This window comes from Pithys albifrons, chromosome 2 (assembly GCF_047495875.1).
Source record: "Pithys albifrons albifrons isolate INPA30051 chromosome 2, PitAlb_v1, whole genome shotgun sequence".
Classification (NCBI taxonomy): Eukaryota; Metazoa; Chordata; class Aves; order Passeriformes; family Thamnophilidae; genus Pithys; species Pithys albifrons.
In genome coordinates this window covers 22,786,972-22,810,324 of record NC_092459.1, presented here as the reverse complement: position 1 = coordinate 22,810,324, position 23,353 = coordinate 22,786,972, and the positions used below count along the sequence as shown (strand labels likewise).

General features: G+C 36.1%; 1 protein-coding gene across 1 annotated transcript in view; it reads right to left on the bottom strand.

Annotated features, from left to right (window-relative positions):
* Window positions 1-777: 777 nt before the first annotated feature.
* Window positions 778-23,353, bottom strand: part of HCRTR2 (hypocretin receptor 2) — a 32,172-nt gene continuing 9,596 nt past the window's right edge. Inside the window, exons 3-9 of the mRNA XM_071547817.1 lie at window positions 18,297-18,475; window positions 16,338-16,581; window positions 9,061-9,176; window positions 5,100-5,320; window positions 3,487-3,608; window positions 2,187-2,381; window positions 778-971 (exon numbers count right to left, since the gene is read on the bottom strand). Of these exons, the coding sequence (XP_071403918.1) occupies window positions 778-971; window positions 2,187-2,381; window positions 3,487-3,608; window positions 5,100-5,320; window positions 9,061-9,176; window positions 16,338-16,581; window positions 18,297-18,475 (1,271 nt within the window). The remainder of the gene's footprint in view (window positions 972-2,186; window positions 2,382-3,486; window positions 3,609-5,099; window positions 5,321-9,060; window positions 9,177-16,337; window positions 16,582-18,296; window positions 18,476-23,353) is intronic.

Sequence of the window (23,353 nt, the reverse complement as noted above, 5' to 3'; positions counted from 1 at the left end):
AAAGATCTTCGGAGATCTGGAGCAACACTTGCAGATATTATGGATTAAAATGAGCTACAAAAGTTAAAATGTCCTGTCCTTCAGGGGTGCTGACAGTTGTTATTCCTATCGGCCTGAGCAGGAATTTTGAACCTATAGCACCATTGAGCATCACATAATTTCTATTTAAATAGTTACTTTATAGGCACTCAAGTCTGAAGAAAAAAAGAAAGGTTGTTTAGTGTAAACTTATGAAAACATCTGTGACTTTCAGCACTCTGAGTTCACATTTTAGAAGCATGCCTGTGCTTAGAAAAGTAATGTGGATGCTCCCCAAATCAATCTGAAGTGAAAGTTCCATAATGAACATAGAATTTACTACAAGCAAATTTCCAGAAAAAGAAGTGGAAAGTAATTCCAGAATATCACTAGTGCGTAAGTAAGCATTCCTTGTAAATAAATTAATCATTTATAGAAAGAGGATATAAATAAATGATGTTTGAGACTTCTTTCAAATACTTAATTCTTTATAGAATACATTTTAGAACATTTGACAGCATCTAAAATATATAAAAATAAATATCTACAGTATTTACAAACTACAATACAATCCAATCTTAAAAAGACTTGTAAAGACATGTTCTTTAGCTCATACTGAGGTAAGTAGGTTTCTGTAGGACTGAGAAGAAATAGCATAAGCAGTTATTTTGAAGGAATGCCTTTGTCCAGTTGTTGTAGCCTGTACCACACCTAAAAGCATCTGCCTCCCTCTGGTGGTTGTAGAGTATTGAGCCAAAGTCATCCTTGCTGTAAATCCATCGAGGTAAGTTTAGTTATGCTAGGGATGAATTTATTCCACTCTACATTCTCTGTGTTGACAGTGTCCTCTGCAGAAACTCTCACAGCTTCATCTGTATTTGAAGTCGTGTTCATTCCTGGTATGTGGAGATGTAGTTCTGCCGATTTCAATGGGCTGAGCATAACTGGGATATCTGTAGATAAAACAAAGATTCTAAGATCATTTTACTGTTAATTGTGTTAGGTATCTGACTGACCCACTTACTTATTGTCACTCTCTGGACACTATGAAGGTGATGATCTATTAACAAAATGGTCTTCCAGAAAATGTACTAAATGGCATTTGCTAATTTTAAGTGAAAGCTTCTTGACAGAAAACTAAGAAGATTTCTGATGCATAAACTTTGATCTTTTTGTTTGTTTGTTTGTTTTTACTTTTAAACAATTTAATATATTCTACTACTTATTTAATATGCATTATTTGGTAAATTTCTCTGTGGTTCTTTTTCCAGATGCCACTGTGACCAACAGAGCACTGCAGCTTCCTGTATACAAGTCAGTCATGGAATCATCCATAGTTTCAGTTGGAAGACACATTTAAAGACCATCTAGTCTAACCCCCTGCCATGAGCACAGGACAGGAAGAGAGAAGAGATCAATGATAAATAAGAGACAAAGGGTAAAACATAGTCTATTACCACAGTCATCTGGGTTTCATGACTGGAACTTTGCTTATGTTGTACGTATGGGCAATGCTACTGAATTCAGGGAAAAAAACCCATGTTCTTTCCATAGTAAGTGAAAAGTAGCTTCCTAGCTCTTCCTGAACACATGCAACAACTTACCAAACAGCAACTAGAATAGAAAATGTTGGAAAAGAAATTAATATGAATTTCTTATTTGATCAGCCTAACTAACACAAAAATTCATGCTAAGCAGATAATTTGAAATAGTAAAGGACATTCAATTTGTACACCCAATTTGGGTTAAAATTTTTGTTATGAAATATACTACAACTTCAGATAATTAGCTCAGAATAGAATATAGCTGCTTATAAACACATTCCAATGACAGGGAAAATGATTGTCATACTTTCAGGTACTTTTTCTTTATTTACTTTGGAGTGTAAAGGCAGTGGGGATCCAAAGAATATATTTGTATAAAATTTACTTTACTCCCTCCCTAACTGCAACACCACTTTTGAAATAAATGTGATTAAATATTTTTTCATCAGTATATAACCAAGGATGTAGCATGCTCTATAAAACATTTAATTTACTTTTCTTACAGTCAGTTCTTAATTGCAAGCACCCTTCTTCTCTTTTTGTGCTCAGATCCAAATATTGTTGTAGATTTTACTTCAACAGGATCACAAGACATAGGGGGAAGTAGACTAATAGGTGCAGTACCGTTTGATGGAATTGTGTTTATGTTGGTCAATACAACATGTTCTGAAAGTTTTGAAACATTATCAAAATTGCTGATTTGGGTGGTCAAGGATTTCCGACTCTCTGTACTGGCACGACCTCTGCTGAACCGATCATCATGGTGTCTGCCAAAGATGCAACAGGCAAATGCTGCTTTAAATTCTTCTCTGAATTTCCCTGTCAACCACAAAAATGACTCATGAAAAAAATTGTACTATAAATCATATTTCATCAAACTTTATCAATTAGGAAAAAAAGGAGCTATCTAAAGAAAAATTAATGCAAATCACACAGATGCTTTTCTAATGCAAAAGTAGGAAATCAGAATTTCATCATCTTGGAGGAAGACAGAAAAAAAGATAACCTTTCTAAGTAGGTAGAGAAGAGCTCTGTAAAGACTGAATTATTTTTGGCTAGACAGAATGGACAAACTAGAATGATTAATGAAATCATGCCATAGATAGTCTGTTGATTAATTACATATATAACAAAAAAAATTAAATGTGCAGTCGTAGGCTTAAATGATTGACTCGTGTACTTAACTTGTAAAATGAGAGACCATGGCTAAGTTGTGTTTCATCATTAATACATTTGAAAAGAGTGTTCAATTGCCAATAAGTCTGCTTTCAGGGGTCAGAGGAAATTGTTCAGATCACCATCACACTACACACCACAAAAAATCTGCAGTGAACAAATATTTCGTGAAGATCAATATTGTTTTGCCTCTGTCTATTTAGCTGCAATACTACCAGTTCAGGTCCTGATTCTCCTCTCAATAGTCAAATGACACAAATACAAACTAAGACAAATCTAGAGTAATAAGTAATCAGCATCCTGGCTGGCTATTTGGCCTTGAACCTAGTTGGCACAATTTGGTCATGCAAGTACGATTACAGACTCACAGACTTCAACCCCCAATACCTACATACAGCATGCCAACTGGGCAGCCCCTGGACCTTGCTACCTCCCAGACAGTATCCAGGGAGTGTTTAGGGGAACAGTAATTGTTTCAGATCAAAGTCATGCCAGGAACTTCTCCACCAAATTAATGTCATGGACAGTCATATTCCAACACTTGGACTCAGGCCCTGGCACTGTCCAGGTTAGTTATAAGTAGATAGCCTGAAGGTAATGAGATACTTCAGGCAACTTGTTCCAGGAAGAGGATCTAGCTCCCACTGGAGAAACTGAGCTGATGTTACACAGTCATTAATCTTATTTGCAATGGCTCATTACATTCAAACCATACATTAGACTTGAATGCTAGGTAACTATAACTTACCACTGAGGAAGTTATAAATAATAGGATTGGCTGCGCTGTTTGCATATACAAGCCAGTGTGAGAATGTGAACCAGGCATATACAGTTTCTCTGTCATCAGCATGATTAAACATCCCCAAAACCCTAAAGAAAGAGAAAAGCAAACCTGAAAGATGGCAAAATTAGAAATCATACAAAAAGATTTTACAACTTCTAGCTTAATTTTATCTCTGATGACCTCTTTGTGATATCACAGAAAAGCTGATTCAACAGTACTCCCTTTCTTGAGAAAATTATGTCCTCTTCCCATACTGTCTTGGTGTTTTAGTGCAACAGAGAGCATCAGTACTTTCCTTTGCAGATGCACAACTTTTCTGTGAAGTAACCAAAGCCATCTGGTGTCAGATAAGCCAAGAAAAGATGGGAAAAGTTGCTTTTGATCTACACATGTTATTGAAGTTCCAGGCTCCAGGCCCACTCTCCCATAAATAGGACAGTGGAATTGAAAAGCCGTGTAACTGGCCCCAACCCTGAGGCTACTGTAGCAGCTTCCATCCTCCAGAGAAATCTGCATTTCACAATTCCTCACACCTCACTTTTGCCACTTAAGTGAAAATCTAACTCTGGGTCTACTCTACTACTGTTTGTTGAGGCAGCCTGTGTAGTTCCTCTGTTTCAGGTCATAGATGTCAGGACTGCCTTCTGGAAATGTTTCTTTCTCTCCACATTACCTACCCAGAGACTTGAGAATGAGAACGACATAAATTAGCTCTCAGGAAAAAACCAGAATTAACTGGGATGTATTAGAGCATAGAAACTATTCCTTATAGTTATAGAGAATTTTAACTTTTCCTTAAAAACCACAATGTTTCATAACAATCCAATTAAAAAAAAGCACCAATTACAGGCTGGTTATTTTTTAGGATATTCAAATCATCTGCTATAGGCCATTATTTATTGGTATTCCAGAGGGCTCATGAGATGCAACTTTACCAAAGCCAGTTTGTCAGGCACTGTACAAGAAACAAGAGTGTACACAATTATGTACCAAACAAACAAGATATAAAGTGATAAAAAAGGAAAATATAGCTTCATAAGGCTATATTGAATTAGAAATCATATAAAAAAATGCAAATTTTAGCCTAATTCTATTTCTGCTTACCTATTTGCAGTATCACAGAAAAACAGTTTCAGGCTAGCTGAAGGGTTAGCCTGATCTCTCAGAATTGTACATGAGGGGCCTAGGTTTGAACCCAGCATTTCAGTCTTCGGAGGCAAGCCACAACACTCTATTCTGCTGCTAACCTTCAGCTGCTGCCTTAGGTAACTGCACTTCCATGGGTGTATTTACAGCAAACAAGCTGTAATCCCACGTAAATGACAAGGTTTAACGAGGAGACAGGCTAGATAATTTTTATGAGGAACACCTTGTTAATAAGGTTTCCACAATCTGGCCTTTTAGTACGATGGATAGGTTACATATAATATTTTCTTGCAATTGTATGCTTATTTTCCATTTCTTTATTGTGCAATAGGGGAGTTTATCCTTCAAAAGTCTCTGTCTATAAAAGGAATGTCATAATAGAGGATTGTTTTTAGCTTTACCACATGTTTACATTTTGGGATAAACTTTACCTTTTCAAGACATTGAGGATGCTAATTGGTAGATAACAAAGTGCAAAAACCAGGAGGACGACCATTAGCATACGTGCTGTTTTCCTTCTTGCATGAATCTGTTTTATTTCAGCTGCCACAGCGCTAATCTTGGACTTTGTTGATTGTCCCAGCCCTCGGGGCTGTGCTGAGGGCTGGAGAGACTTCCATTTTTTTTGAACAACAGAAGAAGTTCCTGGGATCTAAGAAAGACAGAGTAAGGGGCATTTAGTAAAAAATTCTGAAAAACTGATTTTGTATGTATATATAACTAGAAAAATAGACATATTTACATACACATAGATAAATAGGGGGGGTTTAATTAAGTTAATTAATATAACTACAAGAAACAAACACAGTTTCAGACACATTAGGACTGCATAAAAATCGTTTTTATACAAATATATCAACTGATGTACTCAAATTTTCTTGACTTCCCACATACCTTGCTTTGCTTGTGTCTTCAGACTATCACACTTACCAACATTATTGCTGCAATTATTTTGCTATAAAGCTATACATTAAATGTTTTGTTGTATAGCAGAGCAGTTTATTCCACAAATATGCTGCTAGTATATACAAAACAACTTTTCAGCATTGGAAAACAAGGCTTTAAATCCTGCTTAGGTTTAAGTTCCATAAAACTTCCACACATGCAACCTCGATGATAATGAAGCAGCTAAAGAAATCACAGTTGAAGTGTGGGACTCCCTGCAAAGTTGTTCAAAACTAAATATTCATTATACATGTGATTTACAGCTATTGAACATTTTGGCAAAGTTGGCCTGTAATGACCAAGAAATCAATGAAGCAAATTGCGAGACATGTTTTAACATTTATTTTTACTAAGGTATCTATGGACTTAAAAAGAGTCCAATAGAGCCCCTTGCACTTCTACTGTTGCTTTCAGGCATTCATCTGAAATCAGGAGTTATAAGCTGCACATCTGCATGTCTGTCCTATCACAAGGGCTTTACCCTGCATAGCTGTGGGGTGTAGTACTGCAGTGTGTCTTTGCCATGCTCTGCTGAGATAAAATGCTCTCTAAGATTCTGATTCTGGCTTTTCAGGGATACTTTGTTATACTGTTCTTCTAAATTTGAATCAGAATCTTTATATATATATAATGAGTAACTATATTGTTTCAAGAACTGGAGGTGAAAGCAAAGAAATTCAGCCAAATCTCTCCCTCCTGATTACATCAAATATTCACTTGAAGAAATCAATTATCAGCTTTCATGGTAGATTAAAACAATTTAGATAAAGAAGAACAGTATCTTGGCTCAAAATTGTGAGTGGCTATTTCTTTTAACCTATTTAAAATCCACAAGAGAACATAGCCTTCTCAGTCACTATTTCCTGGCTAATAATTAAAATAAATTACTCAAAATCCCTGGTATTTGTTGCATGATTTTTCTTGTCTTTATGAAGGTGAATCATTAATTCAAATATTATAAAGCTTATACTCAAATATAAGCTTGAAATACACAATCAGAATTGTTAAGAGCTATTACACAAAGTATGGTAACGATAAGTTGCAAATATGTCATACCTTTTCTAATCTGCAAATTTGCATGCATGACACGCTACATTTTAAAAAAAGACATTTAGAAAAAGTTTAAGGCATAGAAAACATCGACTGTTTGTTGCTTTTTTTTTTCCATGTTCACCTGGAGGACTTATTGTACCTTCCAATAGGATCACTACAATTAACTGAATCATAGAATCATAGAATCAACCAGGCTAGAAGAGACCTCCGAGATCATCAAGTCCAACCCTTGATCCAGCACCACTGTGATTACTAGATCATGGCACTAAGTGTCACATTCAGCCTCATCTTAAAAACCTTCAGAGATGGTGAATCCACAACCTTTCCAGTAAGCAGGATGATTTCTTAGCTGAAACTATTATGAAAACATACATTTAGAGCACTGCATTCATTTGTGCTACATGACTGATTACAGCACACCTGCTACACTGAGCAAAATGTCTGATGCCTGCAGCCAAGTCACAGTTGATAATAGATGTGCAGTGGTTTTAATTTCACTTAGTGCAGCCTCTTATACATAGTGTTATTATCCATGCCAGGCAAAGAGACATCTGTAATTTGGCACCATGGATAGCACAAAGCCTGCTGTAGTATTTTTGTCACTGAAAAATAAAGGATCATCCTAGCCTTGTCAGCCTGCAAAATGCATAGGGAGAAAAAAATCTCATGAAGAAGAAATGTACCATCTAATACAACTGGGGTTGGGGTGGAGGTGGAGGTGGGGGTGGAAGATGGAGGAAGGATAAGGCAACCCAACAAAAGAGATTGGTTTTCAGTCATTCAACTTCTGCTCTGAATCAGAACCAGCATTTTTAAGCTATTGAGCATGTTAAGAATAACTGCTTTGCATTAACTTAATTAAAAGCTTGAGAGAGTAGTTAGATTGTAAAGAAAGTGTGGAAGAGAAGTTTAAGAAGCAATATGGTGATTAAGTCATTGAGTGATACTGAACAGATTGATCAAGGCAGAGCATTTTAGAGCTATGTTAGACTGAACTTAATTACAAAACTACACAAGGAAATCTTTTGTTCTGGTGAAGAGTCCCTTCAAATTGTAAAGAATAAATTTTACCTTCAAGCTATCTTGTTATTTAATCTTATAAATGTAAGAACTTAAAAGCAAAAAAAAAAAAAAAAAAAAAAAAAGAGAACACAATAAACAGCAATTCTAGTTTAACCTGATCTGATTAGAAGTGAGAATAATTGCTGTTATGATGTATGGATGATAAGAAAATGCTTTAAAATGGATTTGGTATTTCCAGTACTTTACTTATTTATGAGACATATATTTTGCCAGTATAAGATGTGAGTTTTACCTTTATCATATGTATATTTAGAAATCTAAAGTCTACTTGTGATTACTCTGATGGATCAATTTCAACTGGGTGGAAAATGTTATTTATGTGGCAGATATTATGCCCTGCCAGGACAGCCTCAAATTTTGATGATATCAGATGTACTGGTGAGAGAGAAAAGATTCATGGCGAAATATTGAAGAAAATATCAGTCATTTGAGAGGGAATATCTTGCACAGTGTCTCCAACTGGAGGAGGTTATTGTCCTTTACAGAATGACAGGGCAGCCAGTGGTGGAGGACTACAGCTATAGAGAAATCCTGGACAAAGCAGAAGACAGCAGAAAGAACCACAGGCTGGTGCCTGACAGATTACAGTTCAAACCCCCAAAATTATTCTTAAGCATTTCTGAAAAAAATTAAGTAATTTTTTCCACTTAAATTCTAATATTCTCTATGTGTTTTCCTGCTTGTTTTGTTTGTTGTTTACTATTCATATTTTCTTTCTTATATTTTTAATTTGAAGTTTGAAAAATGCAGATTTTAACATTAGAAATCATGTCATGTCAATTATTTGTCAGCAATGCACATCAAATGTTACTGCTAACAGCCAGCTTCACATCAGGCAACTCCAGTCTCCCATTTTTGATAGCTGGACTTTCTAGTTTAACTTTTGTTGAGACTGGACCTGCTATCAACCTCAGTAGGAAAAATAAAAATTAAAGTAACAAAATGAGGTCAGTCGACTTTTGACTGCTATAAGAGATTTTAGCAGTATAAATAAGGTCACTTAAGTTATTTGAGTAAGCATTTCAGATACAATGGAAGAGTTCTTTCTTCTGCCTGTAATCAATCTGTTGCCTTTGCTCTTTCTCCTTGTAAACCCTTCACAGATGTGAGCAAGAAGGGGTTTACATTCAGCCTGACTGTCTTTATTTTTCAATGCATCTCAATGCCTATCCAAGGTGGCTGTAAACCAGCATGTTTGCAAAAATCCAAGCCCTAAGTGACAACATGGAGTTTACAAAGAAAGAGGCTGTACACAGGAATCTGCACAAAGTCACAAGAGCAAGCAAATTGAGCCAGTGCTAAGTGACTTACCTGGCGACACCACAGCTTTCGAAATATCTGCAAGTAGGCCAACACCATAAGACACAGAGGTGCCATGTATGTCACCAGAAAAAAGCACGTGTGATACATTTTGGGGTAAACCTCAGCTGGAAAGAGAATTCAAATAGGAAAGGTGTATTTAAATATACATTTCAAAATCACCTTAGGACAAATTATTCATACAGATATGCATATATTTTCCAGCATAATAGAATATAATGGAAGATGCATCCAATAATATTATGGTCAAGATCACTTTTTAAATCACTTCTATACACATTCTATTAGAAAGATGCTTTTATCTCAAGTATCTCCTCTATCACAATTTTTTTATTTCTTATCACATTATTACTTTGGCTATGAAGTCTTAAGAAGTTTTGCTTTTTATTAAAACAGTGAAAGATAAAAAATTGGTTATCTAATAATAGCTAACTAATTATCTAACCTACCACATTGTTGACATATTTAACAGGTTGCATAACTGTCTTTGGGTTTGATTCTGCAAGGGCTACTATATATCCTTCATTAACAGCACAGTCTCTCATCTACAAAAACTGAATATAGACTACAGCATATGGGACATGGATGGGAGGAGAGTTAAATCTCTTTTTCATGGCAGAATACATGTTATTAAGTCTCAGGGATTAATTATTATGATTATATTTTAGAAACAGGTTTAATACATTCAAGTACCTTAAGCCTTGGAAATCTCCAAGATTGTTTTTGATTCAACTTTAACAATAATGAGTTTGCTACCATTGTATTCTAATTTCCCATGTATCTGTTTTCAAAAGATAACTTATGAATGTTATTTCCTTGAGGACAAGCATGTTACACGTTTTGTGAGTGTATTGAGTTTTAAGATGTTGGATCTTAAGCTTGATTATTAGCTTACAGCAGGATAGGCAGTGCCTGAAAATTTGCTTTCTTTTTTGTAATGTCAAATCTAGTTTGCTAATACCAACCAAATGTTAATATTAATTACAATTAACATATATGGGTGGCCTACGAATAGAAATGAATATCATGGGGAGTGACAATACATAGCAGAAGAGAAACTTTTCACCCCATGAACAGTATAAATTGCATGGTAATTCTAAGCATTGCATCTTGGTAGAGTAAAGAAGGAAAGTTTATGTTAATTTTCAAAATTTCTAAATGTTTCAGGGTGATAAGATCTGCAACTGAAATGTTGTATGGATTGTACTTTTAATTAAAAAAAAAAAAAAGAGTTGCATGAAATCAAAATTTTGGTAAGCCAAACTTGTTTTCTGCCTCTTGGAGTGACTGAGGCTTTGGACCCTATCAAAAAAGGGTCCCTCTGAGTGCCAGGAGAATCTCTGAGAGTTTAATCAGGCAAGGACATATGAAGACTTGGCCCATAACTCTCATAGCAGGCAGGAGACCATCATCAGGTTCACTCTCAAATGCAGACTCAAGTAAATCCCACTCTCATCATTGGACCTGAAAGTGCCAGCTGGTTCACCAGTCAGAAAAACTTCAGTATCAGGAAGATGGAAACTCACTATAGCAAAAGCCAGCCCATGTTCATTCCTAGCAAAGGTAATACAAATGTTGTCACTGACATTTGATAGTTTTGATGGATCAGATTTCAAAAAATTCAGAGTAGTATTTGACTCCTTACTTGCTCTAAGATCCTGTAGCAAACCAGCTTACCAACTCTTAACTATCAGCTGCATCTACTAGGTCTTGTCAACATTCCTGGGGGAGCCAGACCATTTGGGGCAGGTCTTTTATAACTGGTGATAACCTGATATTATTTATTGACCTCAAACTAGTTTCTCCATTCCAGAAAATGCAGCCTCACAGCAGTCCTGTTAGACATGGAAAAACGAAAATACATGTTTCACAGGTGGAGAGACTAAGGAGAAACTGGAGTAACGTGACTTACTGGGATCATGGGAGGTCAGAACTCAAAGCGCATTCTTTCTGCTCAGAAGGAGGTGCCACCTGCCTCATAATGTTCTGCAGGCAGACAAGCCCCTTTCAGGTAGAAGGGTGGTGCATATTTAAAAGGCCATCTGGAGTTTATGACTTACAATTTAGCATTCCAAGTAAAGGGAAACATTAAATGAGACTAGCTATCTACAAAGAACTGAGGACCAGGTTGGAGGAAATCCTAACACACTTGCCTTTGAAGTTTAGCCACCTGGAAAATGCCAGCTGCTAAACATCAAAGGAAACCTGTCCCTCCTCCACCCAGGGCAAAGCCCTTCAGAGAACTTTTCCCAAAGAAGCATGACTCTGTTTAGCTTCTCTAGCCAGAGAAAAGCTTTAAAGCTGTTTGACAATCACAGCAGCAAGAAGGAGGAAGGGCTGGCTTTGGATACCATTGATTTATCAAGTGAGAGAGTTCCAAATCCTTGATTGAGAGCATCAATCAGTCTATAGTCCTGGTGATATATCAGCTGCCTGACTGGGGCTGCTGTACCTGTTACTGCCAAGCAGAAGAGGACAAAAGTGTCTTTGCCTTCCATGTCACTTAATGGAGTTCAGGACACGGGAAGATTGTTTTTAGCTGGTGTAACCATCTCTTTAGGAATAAAGTAACAATTCTCACATCTCTGGCTGCTATTTTACTAAAAAGAGAGAAGGAAACATAAAGGAAGCAGGTGGTCATGGGGGTTGGATGTCTTATGATCAGCATTCCTAGGCAGCTTCATTCATACAGTATGATTACCCCACCTGATAAAGGATCAGTGTGTTAAAACAAACTTTCTTCTGCCTCCTGCAGGAATAATCAAACAAATTTTAATGAAACAAGGAAGCAGGTGGAACTGCAGCTTCTGCATTTTTGCCAGAATTTTATTGTATTTGTGTGTATATGTATATGTATGAACAAACTGAAAAAAACCCAACAAAACAGACTCAAAAGGTTTTGCATGACTAGTAAATGAAATATTCCCTTAAGTCATAGGTGCCTAATGAAATTTGTGCTCTTGACAGCTTCTTTAAGAACAGGTTAAAACAAGACTATCAAATTTCTTGAGCATCAGTAGAGAGTTCCCAGGTTCCCTAGTCTCAGGAAGATACCTGTAAGGTTTTGGAGTTACCTATGGAGAAGCAATGCAGCTAAAAGAGCATAGTTTTAGAATAAAGCTTAATAAGTAGGGATGTTAGGTGTCCATAGTAAAAAAAATTGACAAGACAACGCAAACCTTTCTGAGCTATGTTCCTGTGTCAGAGTACTTATGGTTAGCTAATACTAAAATCACATTTTGAAATCTGATATACTTTGCTTGAGTTATAAATTCACAATAACACCAAGCATAATTTTAGTATTAGAAATATTCTGACTTCTTCCTGCATTAGAATATTCCACAAGTTTTTCATTAAATTCTGAACACTTCAATAAACAAAATGTATAAAGTTTCCTGTAATGATGTAATTCCCAGCTATTTGTTTTCCAGTATTAAGACAATGTGCTTTTTACTATTGTAGGAGTAGTCTAAGAGGAAATAGAACACAAAGTCTTCCCTTTTTTTCCATTTAACCCAGTTTGGAGAAAGGATTATCTCCATATTCTTTTTATCATTTGCAAAGGCCTTGGCTAATGCACTTTGGCTAACACTCTTTTCTTGAACAGCTCTAACAAAATTAATTTAGCTGACTTGGACACATGGTGAACTCATTTTAATATACATTTCTTTTATTTTGGCACTTTATCATCGAATTCAGCACATAGCAATTACAGACTATTATAGAAATGTGGCCAACTCTGGCTCCTTAATTGAGCCTGAATAGGTCACATGTTGGATTCTTCTGCATTCCCAACTAAAATATTGTTATTAGACAGTACTCACAATGAAAAACCCTCAGCCTAGAATTGGCAATGAATTTTACATTCAGGGATGCCAGAAGCAATTAAAAAGGAATTGAGCCCTGTTTTAGGCTGAGCTATTGCACCATTTGCAGAACCTGGCAGGTCTCCAACAGCATACTTGAAATCTTATTAGTCAGGGAGGTGACTATTTTTTCACCATGAAGGAGCCCAAGTGTCACAGTGCTGATCATACCTTCTCTCCAGACACTCATCAGGCTTCTATGGTCTTCAGAAGCTGGTCCTAAGTCTGGCTGGGTACAGTACTGTCTCCTGCTTTAGCATCTCTGACATTTTCCTGGACATGGCTTCCTGTTAGTCCTCCATAGCATCTCATATTTCAGTGGTCCTGAGTTCCCAGAATTACAATAGACTTCCAAAACACATTGGCAGGTGTCATTAGGACCCCCTTTTTGCTGTCCCAACCTTGAAAATTCACAGTTTAACATCCTTGGGACTTTTGATATACATGATGCTCTGTAAAGATTATATCAAATGTACCCTAATTTCGGAGCACATGAATTATATGCAGTCCTAAACAAAAAATCCTGCAGGACTTTTTCAGGGTTTCTTGATTATGTGCAGTGTCTATATATCCACTTTTTCTTTGCAAAGATAAGTTATTTGTAGCAATATGAATTTCTTTCTCCTTCAAAATCCTCCTACTTAGCTTTCTTTGACCCTCAATATTCCCACAGTCAAAAAAAGGCAAATCAAAATCCAACAAAAACACAACTATTTTCTTTAAAAATATTAGCTCTTTATTTCTTCTTCTGGCTTAAAAGAAAATTTTTTTCAATCTTTTCAAACCACTGCACAGTTACCATATTCTTTTGTCCTTCTGTTTGGGGGCCTTTGGGATTCCAAACTCTGTTTTTCAGTAGAAAACCTGCATATTCTATGCTTTGGCCAAATTTAGAGTCCTTAGACATTTTCAATAGAATGGAAACCATTTCTACAATTACACTTTATTCTCTTTAGTCTGAAAGAGATGCGTGTGTATATATTTTATCCTCATTGACAAAATATGGTTAACACTATATTTACAAAGTGACTCCATGATTTGGGCAATCTACTCGTAACTTAATGCATATATTCTTCTTTCAAGTTACTGTGATAAGCTATTTTTAGAATGTGAAGAGGATTATTTTTAATGGACACCTGAAATGCACCAGCAGAATAACTAGTAGTGATTGTGCATTGTCATTAGAAGAATAATTCATTAAAAAGGCAGTAGAATAAAAATAGGATTGTTATCTTTCAGTGGAGTGAAAAGCTTCCCATTTCAGAGAACTTCAATGCATTTTTAATGTAAAATTATTTTTTCATGATCAATGCAAAAAAATTTAAAAATAAAAAAAGAATCTCTGCACTTCATTTCTGAAACAAAACACAAAAAGGACTTAATTTGATACACAAGTATTTGCCTTTGTTATACCCCTTTCTATCTCTGCAGACATCCAAGTGAAGGGTCTCAGCGCAACTTATTTTGGACAAATAGACCCCATAAGAGTGGAGTCCTGCAAATATGAGGCAGGGGTTTTTGCTTTCTGGGGCCAGGAATGTGGAGGAGATTGTTTTGTTTTATTGTTGTTGTTTGTTTTGTTTTGTTGGTTTTAGTGGTTGTTGTTGTTTTTATAATTGGTGCTTCAGCTCAGGTATATCTGTACATCTACTTCAACACAGCACTGAACTAGAGACACTCTAAAATAGTTCTAAGGCTACTACAGACTAGTTCAAATGGAACATTTTCCTGTTGAGAATCAAAAAGTGGCCAGTACAGATCTGGAAATTTTGAGATCATGTTCACTGATGAAATGCTCTTCTGACTTTCTAATTAATTAACCACATCATTTCCTAGGTTGATTAAAAGAATCTTTGCTGCAGAACTAATCTTGAAGTGATGAAGACATGGATAATTAGTTCTGCAGCCAAAAACAGTGGACAAAAAAATTTTACTTGGAGTGAACACTGTGAAAGTCACACAAATACTGCAGCACCAGCAGCAGATGGGGATACAAAGTTGTTCACAGATGAAAAAAACCACTAGAAGTAAAGAGCAGATTTTTCCTCTCTGATGAAACAGCAATTACAATATTCACAGCTTAACAGAGGCTTCCTCTAACCTACAAACTTTCAGCACGTCTTTGTTAGCAAAGACTGCCAGTAAACTAATGGCCATCTTTGTCCCCCTGCCCTGTCCCAGAGGACTATCTGGAATGAAGGAGATAGAGCAGGGGATGTGACAGCCAATGTCTTCTCATTAATCCTCAGGTGGCCCTGTGAAAGCCATTAGCAGGGGAGGAACTTCCGTAACAGCATATGGAAGAGCCCTCAGCAGTTCAAGCTGCTTAGAGCTAATTTATCATGATAATTAAGTACTAGTGATCCAGTTGTATTTTATTCTAATTGTTCACAGGATTGGAATCTTCTTGTACAGAGACAGCTATGGGAGAGAATCTAATGTGTTTTAGTCTGACTCAAGGCTATTAAACAGGCACCTTTTAGTTATATGTTTTGGCAAACTTGGCTTTATTTTCCTGTGTGTGAATAAAGGGTATTACTGATGGTCATTATATCCAGTGTCAGAGTCACAGTATGTAACTCATACACTCTGTTAGTGTTGGAGGTATGCCAAGGCCCACCAGAGTTTAGCCTTACCCATTCTGGTGGGTGGCTCACACCACTTGCTGTGAATGGAGACAAAATACAAGTAGTTACTCCCCGACAACACTTAGAGCATCTAACAAGATGCATTCAAATACAGAACATGTTAGATTCAAAGTTAATCTGGAGGGGCAGAATTACAAATGAAGGCAAATGAGTCTTGGATAGAGTAATTTGTAACTGCTTACATTCACCAAGTTATTGAAATGATCTTGTTCATGACAAGTTTCAAATTGTAAGCTAACTCCCTCCCCCATATTGATGTCATCTCCGTAAATTTTGCAATGACATGCAATTTGCATTGAACTCTCAGGAGATAGCTATAAAGACTAGTTAAATACCAACAATTAGGAAAAGCAATACATCAAGTAAACAGAAGTTCTGTTCTTGCATAGTTGTTTCTTAAGGCTAAACACTGAAGTCTTTGTAAACCTGTGATGTCCTTTGGTCACAGAATTATATAAGCATAAACATATAAGGGTGGGAACATTTCTACCCTCTGGGAAGCATTAACATGTTCAAGACACAAGTCAGCCTAATTAATTTAAACTTGATTTCAAATATACTATAAGCCTCAGCAACACAAAAGAAATTCACAGAAATTTCATAGCATTTGAAAAATCTATTTCTAGGAAAGCTTATATAATTAAGAACATTTTGTGATACGTTTACACAATTTGACTGCATATTAACATGTCCTGACATTTTTAGTACTTTACAGCAGAACAAATTCAGTTTCTATGGTCAATGACACACTCACCTCCCCAGTGCTCATCACACACTGTGAACAAGGTGGTTTTATTGGCTAATCCTGGGAACACACTGCTGCACTCCATAACAATAGCCTGAGGAATCATTATGATGCAGGACACAATCCAGATAATTATAATGCTGTTTCTTGCTCGCTTGGCTGTGCTTTTAAACATCAAAGGGTGACAAATTGCATACCATCGATCCAAAGCAATGCAGCTGAGTGTTAATACAGACACAGACACTGAAACTGTCTGAAGGAAAGGAAATATTATGTAAATGCAGGGGTATTTTCTGAGCTTTAAAATGTATTTATTATATTTTCCCCTAGAGTTGTTAAAGTTATTTCTATTTTCAACATAGTTCTTTATCACAAACTATTAAATTGAAATTATTCAGACAAAAAGAGTACTTTTAAAATCACTTCTTACAGAATAACAACAGATATCCTCATGTGCTGTAGTTCTACTAGAATCAACAAGACAATTAAAAGATTAGGGTGCCACCAAAGTTAAGAAGATGTAGCAAAGTCAAATTTTGAAATAGAAAATTTAATCAACTGGGAATTTATAAAACTTTTTCTGAAAAACTACTTTTAAAACATTAGAAAATAAATCGGATCATCATACATATATGCCATTATTTTGCCTTTTATTTTTCATGGGAACAATGGAAATTTAGTGTCTCATGAAAAATAACCCTGACAGCCGTCAGCTTAAGCCAGGCTAAGATATTTTACCTCCTGTTCAGTATAGGAAATAACCTATCACTTTAGTTTTATTCTTTCATTCTGTATGTGAGATGATCATTTCACTCACTCTTCAGATTTTCTTGCACTAGAATGGAGGTTTTGAAAAAAAATTTTGCAGTTTTGATTGCATTGAGTAGAGGATGTAGCTGCTGGAAAACTGTTGCTCTTGATAATGCAGTTCATCTACCATAGAGGTATCTGCTGGAAGTATAAATTGTGCTGGAGGCACAGGGCTGATCACCTGCATACATTCTGAGTTCTGCTTAATTCTTCGGAATTATAATGACTTCAAGGCCAAGCACTTATCATTCTAGCTTGCCCAGTCAGTACATCCAACCACCTATTCTTAGAAAAGGTATTTGTCAATCATTGTGGTGCAAATGATCTCAAAACTATTTAAGTCCACTGGTAAAGGAGTGGTGGCAATTATTTCTTAAGGCAGACAATCTGATCATCTCCCAGTGAACCTGGATACTCTGACTATTTCTAAAGAATACAAAATCATGAAATATGTAAAAAAAAGGCCAGAGTGCCTTCAGAAGTGGGATTCCCTGTTCTGGACACTTGTGTGGCTGTTTAGATCCACACAATGACTTTATTTGCAGGCATATGGGGGTTTGGTCTCTTCTCCCAGGCAGTCAGCAATAGGACAAGGTGGTACAGGCTCAAGCTCTGCCAGGGGAATTTTAAGTTGGATATCAGAAAAAAATTCTTTACAGAGAGAGTAATCAGGCATTGAAATGGTCTGCCCAGTGGATTCACCGTCCATGGAGGATTTTAAACTGAGATTGGATGTGGCACTGAGTGCCATGATCTAGGAAACGGACTGAAGTTGGACCAAGGGTTGGACTTGATGATCTTGGAGGTCTTTTCCAACCAATCAATTCTATGATTCTATGGTTCTATTCTGTATTTCTTGCTTTGTATCCCTTCTGAATTTTTAAAAAAGATCAGAAAAAGAGCATTAGACAAATGTTCCAGAAAGTGTATTGCCGAAGACTAACAATCCAATGGTTGAAATCCAGTATTTATTTAACATAAACATATTCAGAAGTGAGACAGTCTTTTAGACTGTGCATGCTGAGGCATGTACTCCAAGATATCTACTTCAATATTAAGGATAGACTTGCACTGGATTAGCACTATTAGGAAGATGCCACTGTTCGCTCTCATTTTCTTAACAAGGGTAACATGTATACAAATATAGCAAAATAATACCTGTAAGTAGGGAATCACTTTGCAGAGGGTGTGCCCGAAGAACCATGTTTCTGTGATGTCCACAACTAAAGTTGCTGGAAGACAAGTAATTGTGACCAGAATGTCAGCCAGAGAAAGATTCACTATGAAATAGTTGGTAACTGTCCGCATGTGATGGTTCTTCCATACTGCAATGCAAACTGAATTTAGAAAGACAAGTTAGGGAATGCTTTAAGAAGAAAACATTTGGCTTCACAGAATTAAGAAAATGTTTGTGTAGTTTGTTTAACATGTAGTAGAATATTTAGTTCAGTGAAAGAACCATAGGCTTTCTTTTACAATGGAAACAAGGAGCAAATGAAGGGACATTTTTGGTACACAGAGTATAGCTTTCCACAGGCAACAGTGTGGGAAGTAATCCAATATATAAAGAAATTTGGTTTTTTTCTGCTAGTTTATCTTCACTAACTATTCATACAGCTTTCTTCATGTCTCAATCTGCTGGCTCTACTCTGTGGCAATACACATGTACATTTGTAAAAGTTTATCTGTTTTCTTATGATAGATTAATTCAAATTGCTAGAAAACATAATCCATGCCAAAACAACAATGATTTTATAAAATATTTTGCTAGATTTAATATAGCTATTGCATCTGCAGAGAATCTGTAACAATTTTCTGTGTAACTGTGATGTAAGTAAATGGAAGCAATTTTTGCAGTACTAAATAGAGTACATTTTTGATGATGATAAAAAGCAGTATGTAGCAGATGCTTTATAAGACATGCCTTTAAAGCTTTATGTGTTTTTCAAATTAAAAGGCTTTTAGAAATAAGACAAATCAGTCCTTTAATAACAGAATTCATAAACTACTAAATTAAAACTGCCAAAATTAAGTCTGAGAAAGTAGCCTAAAAGTAAGTTTTTAAAATTATTTTGGAAACAAAGCCTGAGAGACTGCAGCAATCAAAAGTTTTTGAGTGTTTTAGATTCAGTCACCAAAAGCTCTTTAAGAACTGTTGCACAAAATTTTCCAGAAACACCACAGCACTTCTTGTAAGAAAACAGTGCAACTCATTGTACATCAAAGGGTCTTCCCTGCAAACAATAATGCATCCATCATGCAAATCCAGATGAAGATTCAAAGTCTCCTTAATCTGTTAAGATATAGCCCTATGCTTAATTTAGATATATTAAACAGATCACAGAATGTTAAAATACCGAGTTAAAATTTTCCTCAAGAGGTTTCCCAAATCTAGAATGGAATCAGGTAGAGTTAAGCCATTCTCTTATTAAACTAGCTAAAACAGCTGGATAAAAGTGCACAGGCTTCAAGGCACATAAGCTCTTGAGATAAGAGGCCTCTTTAGATCCTAAGGAGGATGATGTGCCTGAAAGTTTCTGTCTATCTTCCGACTATATCTATTGATGTAATAAAATATATTACTTCATTCCACAAACCTTGTCTTGCTTAAATCTTTAAAGCAACAGAACTACAGCAAGACTACAACTGAGCCATTGTTGGCAAGTTTACATTTTGCATCTGTTATATTTGAATATATCACTCATCTTTTAAATGTGTTCCACTGTTTTACCATCTTCTTTATTAAGAAAAAAATCTCATGTCTAAACTACTTTTATTTTGCTGCTATTTATATTATCTTTTTTTTTCTGCACAGGCAGAAAGGACAGTTTTTCTCAGCAGCAATGCTTCACATGTGTAAAGATTGTTGTTACACCTTTTGTCAGAACTTCAGAGCTCTTTATCTTTTATTCCCAGTCATTTCTTGAACACCTGCAACAATCCTTATTTCTGCACTCTGGACGCTCTTCAGACTGCAACGTGTCTGGCTGGTGAGAGTGCAGTGAGCAAAATTGGTAGAATACTCATTTGAGATTTTACCAGAGCTTTGTCAGTGAGACTACACTACTTCTTCATGAGGGCTATGTTTAGGCATTTAAAGGTAATTTAGGATAAAGAGAAAGGAGAGGGTAGGTGGCCTTCAGTTTCTCTGAAACAAGGTGATTTTATCAATGATCTGTTTAGGATATAGGCCTCTGAGATTCATCTAAAACCTTTTTTGTGACTCAAAATATGTTTTTCATATCTTCTAGTGTGTTGTAGATATAGTTCTGGATTCTATGGCTCGTATAAATTTCATTTTTGCTATATATGTATCACGCTCTCATAAATACAAGTGAAAACCCCTCTACAAAGCTCTTCACTGTTCTCCTACTGGTTTGGAGAAAATATCCTACAGTATATATATCTTCTATTGTTTTCTTACTGAATATTTCAGGTTCTCAGCCGTGGCCTCAGATATCTGAAAGGCAAGACTTATAAATCAGAAACTTGAAGGAAACATCATATTAACTTTATTCTCTTCCCATTTAGATGATTTAAGTTACCTAGCAAAGTAATTATTTCTATAGCACTGCATGATAATTACAACATAATTATTCAGAGCTTTATCATTGTCACTCAGTTACTACAGTTAGAACTTGTAATCTGATAGTGCAGAGGTAGAACCTAATAGGAAAGTAATACATTGCTGCCCCTCTGGAATGTTGTTTGCAGTTGGAAATGCAATGCTAGGGAAGAAAATTGCAAACACCACTTCACTTTTCATAACTTTAACACTTAATTCTAAAAATTTGAAGGTTTGGGCTTTTACTTACGGCTGATTCTTTTTCTTGAGTGCAACTCATATAAAGTGTCTTGGGTTGAGCTGGCAAAACACCAACTATGACCCTGTCTGGTATTTAGGCAAAAGTTCATATTAAATGGCAATGTTTTTCTGTAGTTCTTATTTCTTTTATCAGCTTAAATGAAATGTTGTTTGAAAGTTCAGAGTTTATCTACTTTTTTCTCATCCTATGATTTCAAGAGTCCTACATTCTACCCAATTCAGACAAGTGAGTTGTTTTCAGCCATGGATGTTAGTGTCTAAACGTGCAAGGCTTAAACTGACATGTATGCTCTCTGACCAGGCCTGTTCTCACTCCTGTGCTGGCCCAGCTGCGAAAAGCAACTGAACATAAACATTATTTCTGGTAAAACAAATCCATTAAGTTGACAAATCTGAAGTCAATCTCACTGGCAACTAACTGTGTCAAAAATCAATTCATAGCATTTTTCATGTTGGGTTCAAAACTTTCTATCAGTATGAGCAACTGAAACTGCGGGATACCCCAGAGAGCTAGGAAATATTATCACTTTCATCTTTGGCACAAAGAAAGTGAAGTGCAGAACAGAAATTGTGAAAGGCCATACAGTAAATCAGACACAAAATAAGAAACTTGGACTCCTAATTCCCAGCTCTTTACTAAGCCTAAAGATTACACTGGCTTAACACAGATGGAAAGTGGATGAACTTCAGTGATTGCTATTCCTCAGAGCAATATAAAAGACTATGTCCCTTGCCACTCAGGGTCTAGCAGTATGCAGGAAAGCCAGTGCACAGAAAGTAGCCCTGAATTCTTTTGAATTCTAGTCCACAGGGGAAAGAGACACAAGAAAGGTGGAAAAACTCAATAGTTAACAAGCCTAGGAATGTAAGCTAACTGGCAACTTTGTAGTTCTCTGTTTGTACTTATGTCTTTCCCCTGAACTCTTCTTTGTAGGATAAACCATTTTCCATTCTTTTTATGGCACATAGCACAAGAACATCTTAATTAATTTGCTTACATGCTACCATAATAATTAAATATCACAGAAACTCATTCCATGAAAGTATAAAAAATGAGATTGTTAAAAAAAAACTCTGAAGAGGAAATATTTTAAAACTGTCAGCAGTCTTCCCCTTGTTGCCCTCTGCTGGTTGCAGTATTCTTTTCAGCCTGCACAAGCATTGTTAATGTTTTATTTCACTGAAAGGCTAAACAGCTATGAAGATTTGATACAATTTATTTGAATAGGACAGAATGATAGAAAGTTATAAATAGGCCCTAAATAACATAAAGTTAGTTCGATATATTCCTTCCGGGTCTTTCTGAGTTTATTACAGTACAAGGTTATTCAGTACTCTTGGACAACAACTTCATTGATATAGCAGTGCTTTAGAAGTTCATCAAGAAAGATTCTCTAGCCTGTGTTTGAAAACTGCTATGTTATAGTCTTGCAAAATAGTTTGACTATGCCACTGAATATAGCATAGGTTGTTAAGTATCAGAACAAAAAACCCCTATATACTCTTTACTTGCACTCCTTTAATTATGCATTGTCATCTCAGGTAGTTCTGTAGAGAAGTGGAAGCATTCAGCTTATGTATAAACTCTCAAGAAACATGTTAGAGAAAGGAGACTCTGTGGAGTGTAAATGCCATCTGCGTATCCAGAAGGAAACAGCAGAGAGCTTCTCAGCCTGGAGAAGAGAGGCCAGGATGAGAATAGTAGCAAAGATTCTCAAGTGGGAGCATATTTTACAAAAAAATGCTTCAAAGTCATAAAATACGAGATGAGGCCAAGCAACAGTCTTCCTAAAAAACTTGGGAGACACCACAGCATTAACAGGCATCCTCTTTAGCTGAGGTACAGTTCAGTGGACCCAACCGAGCTCTTCAGACCTCCATTAAAAAAATCTATGAAACAGTAAAAATAATGGAATAAAACCTCAATTTAACATTGTACACAAAGCTTTTATGCAACCTTTGATGTTCCAGGCTATAAATGGGACTGAGGAAGAAAGTGGAGAAAGTAGTATTAGTACAGGTACTGAAGAAAAGAGGATTATAATTAAACAAATAAATAAATAAACAAGAAAAGAAAGTAGGAGAGAAATTGAAAATGTAGTTCAGAAACATACTTCTGCTGTGCATGCTTTTCAGGACTGCTAGTGCTCTAATGGAACCTAATTACCTGTATTTCATTATTTTCTGTTTGCATTTGTCTTTTATTTTACAAAACCACTCCAAGTAACAGTTATTTCTGCAAGTACAAACATGCAGGCCAGCTTTCACAAGGAACAGCTGTTTTTCTAAAGCCTATTTGACTCTCAACTCCATCTCACCGCTGGCGCTTTCCTTTAGTTCCTCCGGTCTCCAGCAGAACTTTAGGGCAAGCGCTTGCTGTTCCCTCCTT